The sequence below is a fragment of the Pollicipes pollicipes genome, unplaced genomic scaffold, assembly GCF_011947565.3.
Source record: "Pollicipes pollicipes isolate AB1234 unplaced genomic scaffold, Ppol_2.1 Scaffold_3087;HRSCAF=3621_pilon_pilon_pilon, whole genome shotgun sequence".
NCBI classification, from domain to species: Eukaryota; Metazoa; Arthropoda; class Thecostraca; order Pollicipedomorpha; family Pollicipedidae; genus Pollicipes; species Pollicipes pollicipes.
The window spans coordinates 36459166-36475548 of NW_023596225.1; the positions used below are offsets into that span (position 1 = coordinate 36459166).

Genomic DNA, 16383 nt, shown 5'->3' on the forward strand with positions numbered 1-16383 from the left:
GTCGGACAGCCGTGCTTCACAGACCCACGAGGCAACTGGCCACGCTCATACGAGAGGAGATTGGGCGTCGGACAGCCGTGCTTCACAGACCCACGAGGCAACTGGCCACGTTCATACGAGAGGAGATTGGGCGTCGGACAGCCGTGCTTCACAGACCCACGAGGCAACTGGCCGCGCTCATACGAGAGGAGATTGGGCGTCAGACAGTCATGCTTCATAGACCCATGAGGCAACGGGCCACGCTCATACGAGAGGAGATTGGGCGTCGGACAGCGGTGCTTCACAGACCCACGAGGCAACTGGCCATGCTCATACAAGAGGAAATTGGGCGTCGGACAGCCGTGCTTCATAGACCCACGAGGCAACTGGCCACGCTCATACGAGAGGAGATTGGGCGTCGGATAGCCGTGCTTCGTGGACCCACGAGGCAACTGGCCACGCTCATACGAGAGGAGATTGGGCGTCGGACAGCCATGCTTCGTGGACCCACGAGGCAACTGACCACGCTTATACGAGAGGAAATGGGGCGTCGGACAGCCGTGCTTCATAGACTCACGAGGCAACTGGCCACGCTCTACGAGAGGAGATTGGGCGTCGGATAGCCGTGCTTCATAAACCCAGGAGGCAACTGCACCCGTTCTCAGAACGCCTATCAGCACGCAGCGAGCTGATCCATGACACTCGGCAGTTTGCCGCCGAAACAGTCCGACCTATCGGACTCTATCGGACTATCTATGCATTACGGCCGTCGCCGCGTGCCGTTCGGCCATGCGCTCGACGCGGTAATTGATCCCGCATCGAGCGCTGCCTCTGCGCGCGGGCACCGCTGGACCAGGGCGCTCGAGCTACGACAGCCGCCGACAGGGCGGCGATTTCAGCTACATCGTGCGACCGATTGGCTCACGGGAAACTCCTCGGGCAAACTCGGACCCGCTCGGACCCACGCGCTCCCCGTCGGTGTGCGATTGTGTGGTCGCAAGCGGCGTAGCAGTGTGGTCATAGTATTGCTACTTTTGCGGACTGTTCCATTCGGAAGTCGCTCGCTGACTGCCGGCCCACTCACGTCTCAGTCGTGGGAGACGGGTGCAGATCGTCCTTGTGTGGTCGGTACACTTGCTTGCCGCGTATTGACGGGTCCGGCTGCCAGCCTTGGCGACAGATTTACTCTGTACATCTGTGCTGACCACCGTCGTGCAAAAAGCTGTACTGACCACCGTTGTGCAAAAAGCTGTACTGACCGCCGTTGTGCAACGCTGTTAGCTCGTAAGTTTATCTGCGTTTGCGGCGAAAACACATCACCTCGTCTGTTTGTCGCGCCGTGTCGGGGCAATTTGCGTGTTTTGCCCGCCGCTGGCCGCTCCTTGGTACCGTTGCTGATCGATACAGCGTATTGGCCTCGCCGAATTACTTTGGCCGTGACTGGTACACCGATCCGCGCGTCGCCCTGCCTTGATCGCCGCGGTTGGATCGGCAGAATGCGTGTGTCCACCGCCCCGCTCGCTCTGTGCGTGAGGACCGTTTCAGCGGCACGTGTGCTGTCTTGCTCTGACGGCCAGGCACAGACCAGCAGCCGGGCCTGAGCACTGGCCCGTCCGCTGCGGCCGGTGCGGGCTGGCACGGTGGCGTGCGCGGCGCGCCCTCCGCTGACCAGTGTGTGCGCCCGTGCCGCAGGTGGGCGGCTTCACGTGGAGCGGCCACTTCACATGGATCGACGTGCCCGAATGGGAGCAGCAGCGGCGCGGCACCGCCGCCGACCCCACCAGGTCAGCGGCCCCAGGCCGGGACCTCGGCGCTGACCTCGCCACGCTGTGGCTGACGAGACGCGCGGGGAGCCCGCACGCTGTTAAAGCGCGCCACGTTGTCGTCGTCGTTGTTGATACGATGCATTCGGCTGCTGGGGCTATATGGCGTCGACGGTCTTTCAGCCTGGCAGGAGGGGTGGGCATCGCGTCGACGCCAAACAGGGGGGGGGGGGGGGTCTGTAGAAGACTGTCTTACGTCAGATTTCTACTACAGTAATGGTTCAAGTGATCCATAAATAGGGCGTGCTGTTGAAGATAAATTGCGCGGTAAATTACACGACCTATGCTCACGTTACGCGGTTGAAAACCACTCTGCGTTGCGACGTGGCCCACCGTGGGTTTGGTAGGCCCTGCTGTCGGGCTTTCGTCGATGTTCGTCTCATCTTAATTCTGAGACGCTGAGACAGAAGGCTGAAAGGTTCCCGATGTGGCAAAAGGGACTTCAGTACTTGTTCATTCTATTAAGATACCGTGAGCTCTTTCCTCCACGGACGCAGACAGCCGGAAGCTTTGCTAACGTATTTAGGGAAGTGCATCTCAGGGGGATAGAACTTAGAGATTGCCGTGTCCCGCCGTCTTCCTAGGTCACGACAGGTCCGGATCCTGGTACCCCGCCGCCAGACTATCGCCTCGGGCGTGCTGGCGCCGTCGGTGTCGGCTGATGGATCCCCGGCCGGCGCTGGGTCGACGGTGGCTCGTCTGTCGGCTGATGGAGCCACACTGGGTCGGCGGTAGCTCGCGGTACTCGGCCTTCAGTGGCGTTCTATCCGCAGATTCACACATCCGTCTGTCGGTGCGCAGTCTGGCGTTCGCATCGTAAACGCAACGTGTTGTGCAATGGGTTCTGCCGTCCATTCTCAGAAACACGCAGCTAACATTTTTTCTCGAAATGGAGCTATTGGTATCAGCATTGGTATCATATCATCTGTCTCGACGAGCCGCGCATTTTGGCCCAGTAAAAAGTGTACGGTAGTGATTTTAAAAATAATTATAGGGGACATCAGGTTGGTAGATACGCGTATAGGTTGTGCCTGTGACGTTTTTCAAAGACAGAAACGAGTTACTGACTCGTATCTGTGTAACAAGAGCCTCAATTGTTCCCAGGCGCTCCGTTTTCAGGGCCAAAAACGCGTGTCAGTTTACATACGCAGCCTTGTCACCTACGATCAGCGTCATCACCGTCCAAAGCGCGTAGCTGTGTAGTTACGCGTTTTTGTCATTGCGAACCGTTGTAAATTGAGCAGTTACGCTTTTTGTCATTAATGTTTGTTCCTTGAAGTTGTTTCCAAATCTATGCAAATACGCACATCTTCACAGCGGAGGTGCTGCGGTCGTACACGTGCGTTGCAGTCTTCCATACAATTGGGGGGGGGGGAGAGTAGAGCAGTTTCGGTGTGTTTATACCGGGCTTCTTAACCATGGATTTTTACCACCAGAACCTACCGTCATTCTGCCATGCACAACGGGCATGCCTGACACCATGTCTGACGCTCTCCAGCCAGCAGGTCCTTAACTTTTGCAGAAACATTCGCCGGCCTGAGTTGATAATGAATGAGACACGACATCCTTGCCTGGTTGCTTGGTGTTGTCCAATCACCCATTCGATGCTTAGTAGCTGCGTGTAGAAGACGTGTTTCTGCGCAGATGCTCGTTTTTACCGACGTACGAGACGTTCCTGAGCCCCTTACTACAGCAAAACACGTATGTTATCAGATACGCGTTTTCACCAAGTTACGCCTTTTTGCCTTTGACCACTGCTAGGTTTGACTTTGACCACTGTTAGGTTTTAATACCGTCCTCCCCTGTTAAAAAACATGTCAGCAGCTAAGACTGTTGTTATCTCCATTCCTTTTTTAAAAAATTATTTGCTAGGTAGGGAATTGTTATGTCTTCTGATCGGTGTACACTTTCTACTTATTGCTTCTTATGCATGACTATGACACCAAAATAACACAAGAAACGCTCTCCTGAGCAATTATGGAATTGTTGGTTAGGCGTTTTTGACTTTTGATGGCAGAGTTGTCAACGCTTGGTTTCCTGAGCTGGGAACGCTCAGTAATTTTTGTCCATTGAACGGAAAAAAGATTCACCGGCACCAGATTAGTAGGTAGTGTGTCCAGGCACCCCAACACAGGTATCTAATTTCGGTTTCGAGTTGTAAATTGCATTATCTGTGTAGTGAAGATGTCATGTTGTATGTAATGAGGATATGTATGCATAATGGAAATGACAGCTTGATATGGTCCATGTGCACCTAGCGGGTAACCGCAGTAGCAGTGTTCTGAAGTCAAAAGCACAGTTCGTCGCTATTTGTCAACCGGTCACACCTGTGCAGCGAGCTACGACTAGACGACTAACGTCTGCTTCAGATCCCGCCCTGCCCCACCCTGCCCCACCCTGCCCTGCCCCGTCCCGCCCCGCCCTGTCCTGTCCCGGCCCGCTGTGGTCTGGCCGCTCCCGGCAGGCCGGGAGCGCTGTGCAGCCGACACACCGCCCGCCCGGGGGGGGGGGGGGAGGGGAAGGGACATTAGTAGGCTGTCTGCTGCATTAGCACCTGTCGGCCAGGGACCTCGGCGCTGTCCGGGGGCGGGGAGTTCACCTGATTGCCGCAGCAGGTGGCTAATGTTGCCGCGCTAGTGGGAGAGCTGCACGCGTTGGTGACGGTTATTGGGAGCGGACGTGCTTCAGAAGAGCTTACCACGCCGACAGATGGGGACGCGTTTGTTCCTGGAGTGTTTGCGTGACTATGCGCCGATGTCAAGGTTCGCGATTATTTGGGATGATTAACTTTAGGTCTTTGTTAACGTAAGGGAAAAATTGTGTAAAGCCAGCGGAATATTGTGCTGTTAAACTCGGGATCGAGCGCGGGATGTGGGAAGGAATGTGACCGAGCACTGTTGAGCTGGTCGTGGACTGGGATAGAGACTGCCAAAGGGAAACCAGTGTAAATATGGGAAGTCAGGCAGACGTAGAGTAGGGCGCGGGGTCAGTGATGGCGTATGTGCAGCTTCGCAAAAGCACAACACTCGACAGAATGGAATACTGCGAGCATATGGCGGCCCCTGTTTTCGCCTGCCATCTGCCTCATTCGTCCCGGTCTCCCGGCCGTGCGTATATGCCGTTTAGCGGGTGCCCCACTTCGTTCTGGATCCTCCAGGCCCGGACATCGCAGTGTTGACTGCTCAGCGCTCCCGTGGATCCCGTTGCAACCAGCGCCAGACGGGAGCAATCTCGACCCCGATTGATTCCCCGTCACTTGTTCGTCCTCGCCGCTTCTGGGAACGCCGGCGCTGAGCCCAGCCCTGCCGTTAACGAGGTCGCGCTGCGCGAGCGGCCGCCTCGTACGCGGTCGCCCGGCGTCCGCAGACTGATGGTTATCGCCCCGGCGCCGGCCGCGGCCCGCTGACTGTGCCGGATCGTGCACGTGCGATGCCCTCGATGTGGGAACGCCTGCCGGCGTCGGGGTTGGCCCGCCCTGCCCGCCGGTCAGACGCCCCAATGAAAGTGGTCCGACCACTTTCGAATTGCAGGTGCCGGGCGAAGACGGGTCGTGCCGTCGAGACGTGCTGTTTCATCTGGCTGAGTGGTGAGGCGATGTGGGGGCTCGCGCCGACCTCCGGGATCTCTCTTCCCTGATTACGTAATGCAGGGTGGCTGCCGGTGCGTCGGTCGAGACGCGGCACTGATGCTCGTCAAAAAAGAGCCGAGTTATTCGCCGTGAAATTAATGGAACGAAACAAAGTAAAGACGGGCTGTTAGTACAGCATGTGGAAACCTTCACTGAGTCAGGCATTGTCTTGCTGGGATCGTTTCTAGCTTCTCGCCTTTCGTTGTATGTGGGCGCCTGCCGCATGGGCCGTTTGGAGGAATGCTGCCATGACGCAGCGTTGAGACGAGCCGGGCTGACGCTACTGATCCCACGGACTGGTGTGTATGGCACCGTCCACAACGCCGCGACGCAATTTGTCTCGCCGAGTCGGGATGCCCAGCGCGGCGACGGACCGTTCTCCCGTTACCTCTGACATGTCGGCAGCAAATGGACTGCGTGGTGTTCAGAGCGTTCAGCTCCACACTAGCTGATGGGAGTCTGACTCGCGCGAGTGAGCCGGAGCGTTAGCGCTGCCAACGCCAATGACGGGGTGGACGGGTCTGAACCTGAACGCCGTCACGGCGTGGCGCGCGCGCTGCGCCGTAATGGAAGGTTAGCGTCACCCCCAGCACCGTCGCGACCGCGTCTGCGGCGTTGCCGTCCGCTTTGGCGCGCTACCGAAGCATTCTCCGATGTGTGAAAACGGGCGCGCAGCGCTCTTTGGTAGCCGTCGTGTTAAGCCCGGCAAAACCTGTGGTGTGTGTGTGTGTGTTTGGAGGGGGCGGTCTGGGATCCCGTTACGACCGTCAGCGTCGTTCGGCGGCCGTTCCCGGGTGTAGCATTTGGCCGCGGGAGTCCGGCCCGTCAGGTCGATGCCGTGACATGCCCCCTGGGGGAGGGGGCGGGGCAAGTCGAGTCGGTTACGGCCGGCCAACACGCGAGCGGCTGACCGCGTCCGGTGGCGGCCGCGGCAGGACGGGATGCCCAACAACACGCAAACACCGACGCGACTCCGCCCGCCAGCTCTGGGCCCGTCGGTCGCCCCCCCCCCCCCCCCCCCCCGGGTAGCGGTGTCAGGCGAGGTGCATAACAGCGCCGAAGCACGGAAACCGCTCGTGCCGGTGGGCGCGCGGCCGCTGCCGTCACGGGCGCCGCCCGACCTCACGGGCGGCCGGCCCGACCGCGCTGGGGACGGGGAAGCCGCGCCTGGGATCGGCCGGCTCGGGAAGAAGGCGCAGCTCTTCAATCATGCCACGCCTCTCCCCTCCCCCCCCCCCCCCCTCCTCCCCCGTCCCGTCCCGCACTGGTGCGACGATCGGGGAAAGCGCGGGCGCGAAACCGGTGTGAGGCGTTTTCCCAGGCTCCGGCGACCTCGATATTGTATTCAGTGTTAGGCGGGTGGTCCTGTGACGTGGCGCGGAGTTTCGCCCGCGCCGGCTGTGCGGGCTGAGCGGCCCCGCGTGATGGATGCGAGTAGAGGCATCACGTGCCCCTGTCCTGAGATCGAACCTAGGGCTCTCACATCGCGCGGCCTCGTCCCTCCTGCTGCTGCGTGCAGACCGGTGACGTGTCGCGATGCGTTTGGAGCCGGCCTGCTCACCATAGCGATGCGTTTAGAGCCGGCTTGCTCGCCACAGCGATGCGTTTGGACACAGCCTGCTCACCATAGCGACGCGTTTAGAGCTGGCTTGCTCGCCACAGCGATGCGTTTGGAGCCAGCCTGCTCACTATAGCGATGCGTTTGGAGCCGGCCTGCTCACCGTAGCGATGCGTTTAGAGCCGACCTGCTCACCATAGCGATGCGTTTAGAGCCGGCCCGCTCACCATAGCGATGCGTTTGGAGCCAGCCTGCTCACCATAGCGATGCGTTTGGAGCCGGCCCGCTCACCATAGCGATGCATTTGGAGCCGGCCTGCTCACCATAGCGATGCGTTTGGAGCCGACCTGCTCGCCACGGCGATGCGTTTAGAACCGGCCTGCTCACCTCAGCGATGCATTTAGAGCCGGCAATGAACCATAGCGATGCATTTAGGTTGGGCCGTTATGACGAGGGCACGAGGCTGTGTCGTCCAGCGGCGCCCTCACCGCCATGCTCACAGTCACGCGCGTCCCGCCGCCCGCCCCCGCTCTCACCGCCGCAGCGCTCCGTTCTGCGAAGCGCCGCCTGAAACAATGTCATGTGACAACGGGCGCGGCTGACCGATTTGACGGCGCTTAGTTTCGCCATGACTCCCTGCTGTTCCGGCGTGGTCGCCTACAAAGGCGTCACAATGCAGGATGATTCGTTTGTTCCGCCCAGTTCGTGCACCGCCCGTCACTTCATCTAGTGCTAAAATGGAATGCGCATTCAAAGTGGATATCCTCGTTTAAAAAGGACGTGACGATCGTGCGCATTGTGCTGTGGTGCTGGCCTTAGTGCTGGCCTTGCCAACATGAAGTGGTGTTGCCACTGTTCGTTTGGACAGAATGGCCGCGAGGACTGTGAATTTGGGAGAATACGTGTTCCTGTCTGCAAGTCAGAGCACCATGTGTGCTGTGACAAAATACCTGTTCGTTAGGAACACGCTGGGTGTATCACGGTCCATTTGCTTATGTTGTCTATATTGCTTATATTGTTTGCTTCTTTCCGTTTCTCAAAGCCTGTGTGTGCACTGAGTCAGGATTGTCTCCCGCCGAACGGAAACATTTTCGGAAGCCTCCATTCAGCGTGTGTGTGCTTCGTTCTGGGGCGTGGCGGACTGCGCAAGGAATTAGCTCTGGGGATTGGTTTTTTGCTGAACCTGGAATTCGCCGTTCGTAATCTGATTACCACGATTACCGTGCCAAATAAGAAGGAGTCCTGTGGATGCTTTTTGGAAAAATCCAATCTCTGAGTGGGATATTGAGATTCTCCTGCTCTTGTTTTAAGCGAGTTTAGTCTGTTATCGTGGCCGACTATTGTGCTTTGATCAAAAATTGACAAGAAAACGCAGAGGCGCACAGCATTTATATGTGTTTACGCTCGGCCTGTCTTATTGTCAGTGTTTTCATGCTCAGCTCTATGTATCTTCGTTGGGGGCATTTCTCCCGTTGCTGAGAAACGCTACCTAGTAGTCTTCAACAATCTGTCACTGTCCATTCGCTACTGCTTCTTGCTGCTAGTGTGCTTGCAGGCTTCACCCACTTAGCATTGTTCGTTGACCACGTCATCAGATCAGCGAGCACGATCCACGTCGGCCTGTTTTTCCGCTAACCTTCGCCCGCTGACTGTCTGCAGGTCACCAACAATGGCCGGCGGTCTGTTCGCTATCGACCGCCAGTACTTCTGGGAGTCGGGCAGCTACGACGAAGGCATGGACGTCTGGGGAGGCGAGAACCTCGAGATGTCCTTCCGGGTGAGACCGCCGATGGCGTTCTGCCTTCTGAACCCTCTGGATGGGCTTTCGTAACGAACGAAGTCTGCTGCTTTGGACATGCAGGAATACGTAGCTGGGATGCACTTGTGCTTTCCGGAGCTTGCGTTTTCTTTTAGCGAGATTGCGCGTGAGAAAGCTTGAAAGGAACATATTAGCATCAGCAATAGTTGAGTTGCTGTGCCCAACAGTTCAGCTGCTGCACATTCTTTTGTGACCTCCCTTCTACCTCACTGTTAACACGAACGCAATCTCCAGCATCTTGTGCTACGATGACACTTGCCGTCGGCGGCAGCAGGCCACATATCGCGCCGGACCTACTGCCGTTGGCAAGGGTGCCAGACTCATGCCGCTGCAGATCAGAGCTCAGACGTGCGTGTTGCCTGCTGGAGCTTAGAGCTCAGGCATACGCGCTGTGAGCTAAAACTCGAGAAACACGCGTGGTGCTAACTATAGCTCACAGCTCGGACTTTCGGGCTGTTAGCTGTAGCTCAGTGTCCAGATGTGCATGCTGTGAGCCGTAGCTCAGAGACCAGATGGGCGAGCCGTGAGCTGTGGCTCAGAGTCCAGCTGTGCATATTGTGAGCCGTAGCTCAGAGTCCAGATGTGCATGCTGTGAGCTGTGGCTTGGAGCTCAGACGTGCGCGCGTGCGTGCCGTGGCCGTCGCCAGATCTGGATGTGCGGCGGGAAGATCGAGACGATCCCATGCTCGCGGGTCGGCCACATCTTCCGCGACTTCCACCCGTACAGCTTCCCGGGCAACAAGGACACGCACGGCATCAACACGGCCCGGCTGGCCGAGGTCTGGATGGACGACTACAAGCGACTGTTCTACCTGAACCGGCCCGACCTCCAGGTCAGCGGCCGGCCGCCGGGCCCGCTCGTCGCCGGCTGATGCCGGCCGATGCTCGTGGTCATGGCTTGACTGGACCGACTCGAACACCGGGACTGAGAGAGATCTCTGAGGACTTAGTTCGAGGATTTAGTCAGAGAGCATATGAGTTGTTAACCGGTCTGACATGCAGGCCCGTTGACATGAGCATCTGCGCTGAACCGCTCTCAAGTCCAGTGCCCGCATACGCGTGGTGTCGCGTCTGAACCTCAACGCGAACATGCAAATGGATGGGCTTGTGGTCTGAACCGGGGCGGCTGCTGGGCTCCGAACCCGAGTCAGTCTCGTCAGCGTGACCGCGTCCTGCTCGTGCGCGAGTCGGAGTCACTGACGTCGCCTTGAGTGGGAGTCGCTGACGTCGCCTGTCCGCCCCGCAGGAGACAGAGATCGGCTCCGTGTCCGAGCGGCGCCAGTTTCGGCAGCGCATGCAGTGCCACACGTTCAAGTGGTACCTGGAGAACGTGCTACCGCAGAAGTTCATCCCTGACGAGAACGTGCAGGCTTACGGTCGCGTGAGTTACGCACTGAGGAGCGTTGTAGTTACACAGGGTGAAGTGTGCGCTGTGGGTCTGATTTTTTTTCATTGATGTTTTCGGGCGCGTCGACTGCGATGGTCATTTTGCGCCCAACTGTGGGTTTGATGTGGTTACGGTTTCGAAAAGTTGAAAGATTCAGGGAAGAATGCGGAATGCGTGTATCGATGAATTACCTCAGAGCCGGCTGGGTATCTACTGATTGAACTTAGTGGCGTCTCCCAGTTTGTATACCGAGCATTGCGTGCGTGTACCCGTGGCTGTGACCGAGACAACTCCCAGACTGACTTCTGCCGTGTGTTTGACCAGCCTCGGGACCGACGCCACCCCGCCGTGCTGCCTTGTTTCCACTCGTCGTTTCGATCGTTTGTTTCGCAATGTGCCATGCACATTTTGTCGTTGCTGATCACAAACAACTCGCGTTACATCCGGACCTCTTGACCAGTGCTAGAAGCCATACTGTGAACACCGTCCAGCTGATGTGTCGTCCCTCGTATCACGTGCTCAGTCCTCAGGCATATTAGTCCCTGATGTGGGCCTTAAGCCGTGACCATTTCTGCGTCTGTGGTGTGGAGGACCGGCTGGCCGGGCGACGGGAACGCGTGCTCACCCGGGCCCCGCCGGCGGCGCCTGCGGCCAGGTGACGTCAGCAGTGGCCCCGGTCTGTCTCGACAACCTGGACCGTGAGAATGACATCGCCGAGTACTACCTCGGCCTGTACGACTGTGTCAACGCCCCCTGGCGCAACGAGGTACCGCCGGCACGGCCTGCCGCCACCCGCCACACGCGCTGAGCACGCGCTGCCGCTGCGGGCGCCGCCCGGTCCGGACGCACCGACCCCCGCCCCGCCCCTCCCCGGCCACGCTCTCCTCGCACGCTGCCTGACGAGGCCGACTCCGGCCGACGGGACCTGGACGGAATGCGGACTGGACTGGCGACCTCTGGCGACACTCGGTGACCCCGGCGACCCCTGGTGACACTCGGTGACCCTGGCGACCCCTGGTGACACTCGGTGACCCTGGTGACCCCCGGTGACGCGTCTCTCTGTCTGTCCTGGGCTCGGAACAGGTGCGGAGTAACAGGACGTCCCCTCACCTCTGCCTGGACATGCTGCAGCGGAATGAGGACTCGGCCTACAACCTGGGCGTCTACGTCTGCCACAACTATGTGGCCGCGTCACAGGTGGCTTTGCTCTGCCCCCTCCCAAACGCTCGCTCTCACCGGGCTTATGGCGTGCTCCAACACGGCGGACGGCTGACTAGTTCGATCTGGCGACGCTAGATGTCAGGTCTCAGCCGGGTCCAGCGATCAGCCTGACCAGCGGGATTTTAGCGCTGATAGCTCAGGCTTGAACCATGCGCCACCAGCCGCTTGTCATGTTTGCCATGCTTTCAACAATGGGACCAGTATCAGGTGCACGCAGTCGACCGGCGTCGCGTGCAGCTCACTTTGTCATGCTTCTAAACTCGGTGATGCCCGTGCTGTTAACGTTGGTCAAGGCGCGCATTCCGTGACTTGCATGCCATGCATTTGAAGCGCTGCAGCCGCAAAAGGTGCTCCCGGCAGTTCTTATCCGTTTTTGGGTTACTTTAGTTGAAAGCGAAACGTATTTATGTTTGATCGGCGTTTAAGTACCAAATGTTGGGTCGGACGTCATGGCAGTAATGTCGATTTCCGTAGAAGGTGCGTTATTTTTCGGCTCATTGCATGTGTTCATTCAAAAATTCAGTGTTTTGTCTAAGTTAGATATCGCCTCGTAATCCAGTGCTGCTCCGTAGACCTCGAAGTCATACTCCCAGCTATCTATGTTGAAACAGCCGAATCCCGCCACCTAGCACCGTTCGTTTCCCGCGCCAGCAGCCCCCGCTTGCATCTCATCACCTGTCGTCACCCTGCCTGGACGTCGCCCCTCCTGTCAAATGTCTACCCCGCTCCGATACACGCCATCGCTGTACCCCGCCGGCGGCGCCTGACCGCTGTCGGCGCCTGCGCAGATGTTCTCTCTGAGCGCGCTGGGCCAGCTGCGCCGGGAGGAGGTGTGCGCCAGCGTACAGCGGCGCACGCAGCGCGTCGTCATGTCGCGCTGCAGCCAGCGCGGCCGCGACCAGATCTGGACCCTGGACTCGGTGAGGACGGGCCGCCGGCGCCGGCCGCGTGGCGCGCCGCCCGCGCTGTATGCCGCTGTCCGTGATGGGCCGACGGTGCGCACTGGGGCTGCGGACCGGGCCCGGGATGTCCGGCCGGTGGGCCGCGGAGGGCGGGCCCTTCACGCGCCGTGCGTCCGCCGCTGTGTCGTACCTGGACAGCGGCGGTGGCAGCACGGCGCCGTGTCGGGGATTGCTGCGACCCTATCAGAAAAGGCTCAGACCGCCCGTCAGACGCGTGGTCGTGTGTGCAGCACGCGCCGTTTTGAGCCAGTCCAACCCCCAGCGAGCGTGAAGTGACCGCGAGACGTTTGCGGCGTTAAGCACACAGGTAGATCCCGTCTGGCAGCGGAGGCGTGCCTTGTACCAGCAGCAGCGTCGAGCTGAGCTCCACGGGACTTCAGTCCGCACTGTTGCAGGCCACTTCGAATCCATGGCTCACGTGGCAATGAGCGTGCTGGTGACCGGTGTCGGCCGGGGCGCCACTGGTCACGGAGCCGCCCGACCCAAGCCCGGCCCGTTACTGGGTCACTGGTCTTTAACGTGCACTGGCGATGTTACTGCCGTGTTACGGACGTAACCTAACCATTAGTTATCACCTCAGCGGGATTGGGTTGACCAGAAAAGCCTCCGCCTTCGTGGTTACCGGAATGAGCGGGGATGGGGTGAAGGCTTAAAAGCGGCGTTCCAACCGCACCAGAGGCGTACAAACTAGCAGACGGAAATCTTGTGAAGCTTGCGGTGGGATTCCGGCCTACTGCGTCGCAACTTCAGGGCACGAATGTCGTATCGAAATACTGACGCGTGATAGAGGTGCCTGATTTTCACAGTTGGCGTGCTGGAGTCAGAGCTTTGAAAAAACATTGCAGCGCAGAGAGCCAGCACGGCCGGCAAAAATGACCGTGATATGCGGCTATCAATCATGGTGAAATGCAACGTTCTACGGTCGTGACCAAAAATAAGCGCTCGATTAATCCAATGCGTGTCGTGCTCTGGACGCCTGTCGGGTGTGTTTTGTTTCCTGCGAGTGTCAAGCTGGCTCCTGAAGCGATGATGTTGTGGACGCTTTGTAGCGCCGGCCTTGGTCGCTCGGGAGGCGCTACCAGCACCGCCTGAGTTTACACATCTGACCGTCGCGCTCTGGTTCGCAGACTACCTCTGTAGATCGGGGCGAGCATATTGTGCATCTGTGTACTGTTCCCACACGCTGTGCTCCGGTCGTGACATCCCTTTCATTGGGGCCGCCTTCGCATTCGAATACAGGCCTGTTCTGTGCGCCGCCCGTCAGCGCCCCTCGGTCTGACCGGGCGTTCGCTTTCAGCGGGCTACCTGGTGCACCAGAGGACCGGGCTGTGCCTGGACCGGACTGGGCTGGCCTCGGGCGACGACGTGTTGGCGACGCCCTGCTCCGGCGAGGTGGGGCAGCTCTGGTACTTCGACACCCGAGGCACGGCGCCTTCCTCGTGATCCCAGCCGGCCGCGCCCCGCGCCCACCGCGGCCTCCGGTGGTCTCTGCCGGGCGCTGCTGGCTGCCGCTGCCGCTGGTGGTTCCCGGCGGCCGCTGCTGGTTCCTGCCGGCTGATGGTTCCCGCCGGCCGCTGTTGGTTACCTGCCGGCCGCTGCTGGTTTCTGCCGGCCTCTGGTGGTTCCTGCCGGCCGCTGCTGGTTCCCGCCGGCCGCTGGTGGTCTTTGCCGACCGCTGGTGGTTCCCGCCGGCCGCTGGTGGTTCCCGCCGGCCGCTGGTGATCCCTGACGGCCCCCGCACCGCTACGGTGCGGCCAGCAGTCAACAGAGACACGCTGGTGGTTACCTGCCGGCCGCTGGTGCTTCCTGCCGGCCTCGCACCGCTACGGTGCGGCCAGCAGTCAACAGAGACACACTGGCGGTGTACGCGCCTAAGCTGTGCGCGGCGCGGCGTTCGGCGGCGGAGCAGCTGTGACGTGACCGCAGCGGATGGCCCGCTGATTGGTGGCGTGCCTCCGAGACGCCACGGTGATTGGTGGGTGGGTGGGGTGGGACCGGTGCGCTCCATGAGCGAGAATGCCGACGCCGGGTTTTCTGCAGCACGCAACGGGTGGCCGACCGACGAGACCGTGCGGGGGCCTGGAGACGTGTAACGCTGACCCCGGGAAGAGGTGCTCTGTCGCCGCGTCGCGGGGTTGGTGGTCCAGCGAGCGGCCTGTCAGGTAGACGTGGTGGTGCGGGCGCGCGCAGTTTCGGTGGCAGCTGGAGCTGGTTTTCGCGCATCCGCTGTCGTGATCCGCCCGGCAACTGTGTGAGTTAGGTCTGCTCTCGTGCTGTAATGGCGCGTTTGGTTCACTTGACGGCGCGCAGTCAGCTTGGCCACCTTTAATACTGACGCGGGACTTGCCACGCCAAGTGCCGGTGAGATTTCAACTTTCGAAGGATCGCCAACCTAATTTGGGTGCCTGATGTTTGTTAACGCAAGCGGCGGCCCCAGCAGAATGCCTGCTTGTGATCGGTCGCGTGCGGTGCCCGCCAGCGGGCTGCTCTTGACCGCCATGGGTCTGGCGACGGGTAGACAGCAAGTCGGTGGTTACGGTCGCAGCGATCGCAGCCGGGCTGTGCCGACCTGAGGCGGCGCTGCTGCAGCTGAGCGTGGGCTCTGCCGACCTTAGGCGGCGTCGCTGTAGCTGAGGGTGGGCTCTGCCGACCTTAGGCGGCGCTGCTGCAGCTGAGGGTGGGCTCTGCCGACCTTAGGCGGCGTTGCTGCAGCTGAGGGTGGGCTCTGCCGACCTTAGGCGGCGTCGCTGCAGCTGAGGGTGGGCTCTGCCGACCTTAGGCGGCGTTGCTGCAGCTGAGGGTGGGCTCTGCCGACCTTAGGCGGCGTCGCTGCAGCTGAGGGTGGGCTCTGCCGACCTTAGGCGGCGCTGCTGCAGCTGAGGGTGGGCTCTGCCGACCTTAGGCGGCGTTGCTGCAGCTGAGGGTGGGCTCTGCCGACCTTAGGCGGCGTCGCTGCAGCTGAGGGTGGGCTCTGCCGACCTTAGGCGGCGTTGCTGCAGCTGAGGGCGGGCTCTGCCGACCTGAGGCGGCGCTGCTGCAGCTGAGGGCGGGCTCTGCCGACTTTAGGCGCCGCTGCTGCAGCCTGTCGTCAGTGCCGAGCCTGTCATGAGAGCGTGCGTCATGCGTGCGACCCAGGTTTGATGTCGAGCAGATCAGTAGACCAAATTGTGTATGCTGTGGGGGGTAGAGAAATGGACTGGCTCACGCCTACTGACTGTCGACATTGTAGCCCACTGGATTACAGACCAGTCACACAAACTATGCTAACTTATGGCTTTCGCGGTCGTGCTTATTTGTTATGCATGCTTATTACAGGAGTCACGTGGATACCAACTCAACGTGTGGTGTTATTTATTTTTCTAGCGCAAAGCTCGTCACAGCTGTGGTTGGCCTCGGGGTCAGATTCGTTGTTGAGGGCGTGGGTGGCACCGTGGTGGCGCGCGCGGCGGCTCGGGCGGGGCTTGTGTCGCATGACCGCCCGGGTGGCCGCGGGGCTCAAACATGCAGTGATATTGTCGGCGAGCCGGCGCCGGGCCAACCCGCTCCCAGCGCCCGCACTGACGGGGGAAACGCATATCATGTGAACCGTCCACGGGCGCGTGCCGCCGCACCGCTGGGACCGACGGAGCGGGCTGGTGACCCGGCCGCGGCCGACGGCCGGCACGTGCTGTCGGCGCATGCTGTCTTCGCGACGCGGCGCCGGCACCGCCTGCCGGCCGGCTACCGTATTTTTATATGAAGAATACAAGTTTATAGGAGAATACCGTGTGTATTTATGATAATTTTACAGCGCGGCCATGTGGCCGAAGCCATTTGAGTACAGCGAACAGAGAAAGACGATTTGACGGTCAGGGGACGCGACACGCGGCGAGTGACCCCGGCCGTGGCTATGTACAATTCAGCAGTGCTGCAATGCGATAGACACCAACCTAACTGAGGAATGCTACAGTCAGCGTCGGCCACCGCCGCCTCTGCAGAGGTCGGCAGACACGACACAAAGTACACA

General features: G+C 60.0%; 1 protein-coding gene across 2 annotated transcripts in view; it reads left to right on the forward strand.

The window, feature by feature from the left end:
* The window catches only part of LOC119090706 (polypeptide N-acetylgalactosaminyltransferase 1), a 42853-nt gene extending 26713 nt beyond the window's left edge, over positions 1-16140 (forward strand). Inside the window, exons 6-12 of one of the 2 annotated variants that reach the window (XM_037213557.1) lie at positions 1672-1763; positions 8648-8765; positions 9455-9640; positions 10054-10188; positions 10850-10960; positions 12204-12335; positions 13675-16140. In XM_037213557.1, the coding sequence (XP_037069452.1) occupies positions 1672-1763; positions 8648-8765; positions 9455-9640; positions 10054-10188; positions 10850-10960; positions 12204-12335; positions 13675-13935 (1035 nt within the window). In that variant the 3' untranslated portion in view covers positions 13936-16140. Of the gene's footprint in view, positions 1-1671; positions 1764-8647; positions 8766-9454; positions 9641-10053; positions 10189-10849; positions 10961-11277; positions 11392-12203; positions 12336-13674 lie in introns of both variants that reach the window. The other variant, XM_037213556.1, reaches the window with a different exon arrangement.
* The last annotated feature ends 243 nt before the right edge of the window (positions 16141-16383 follow it).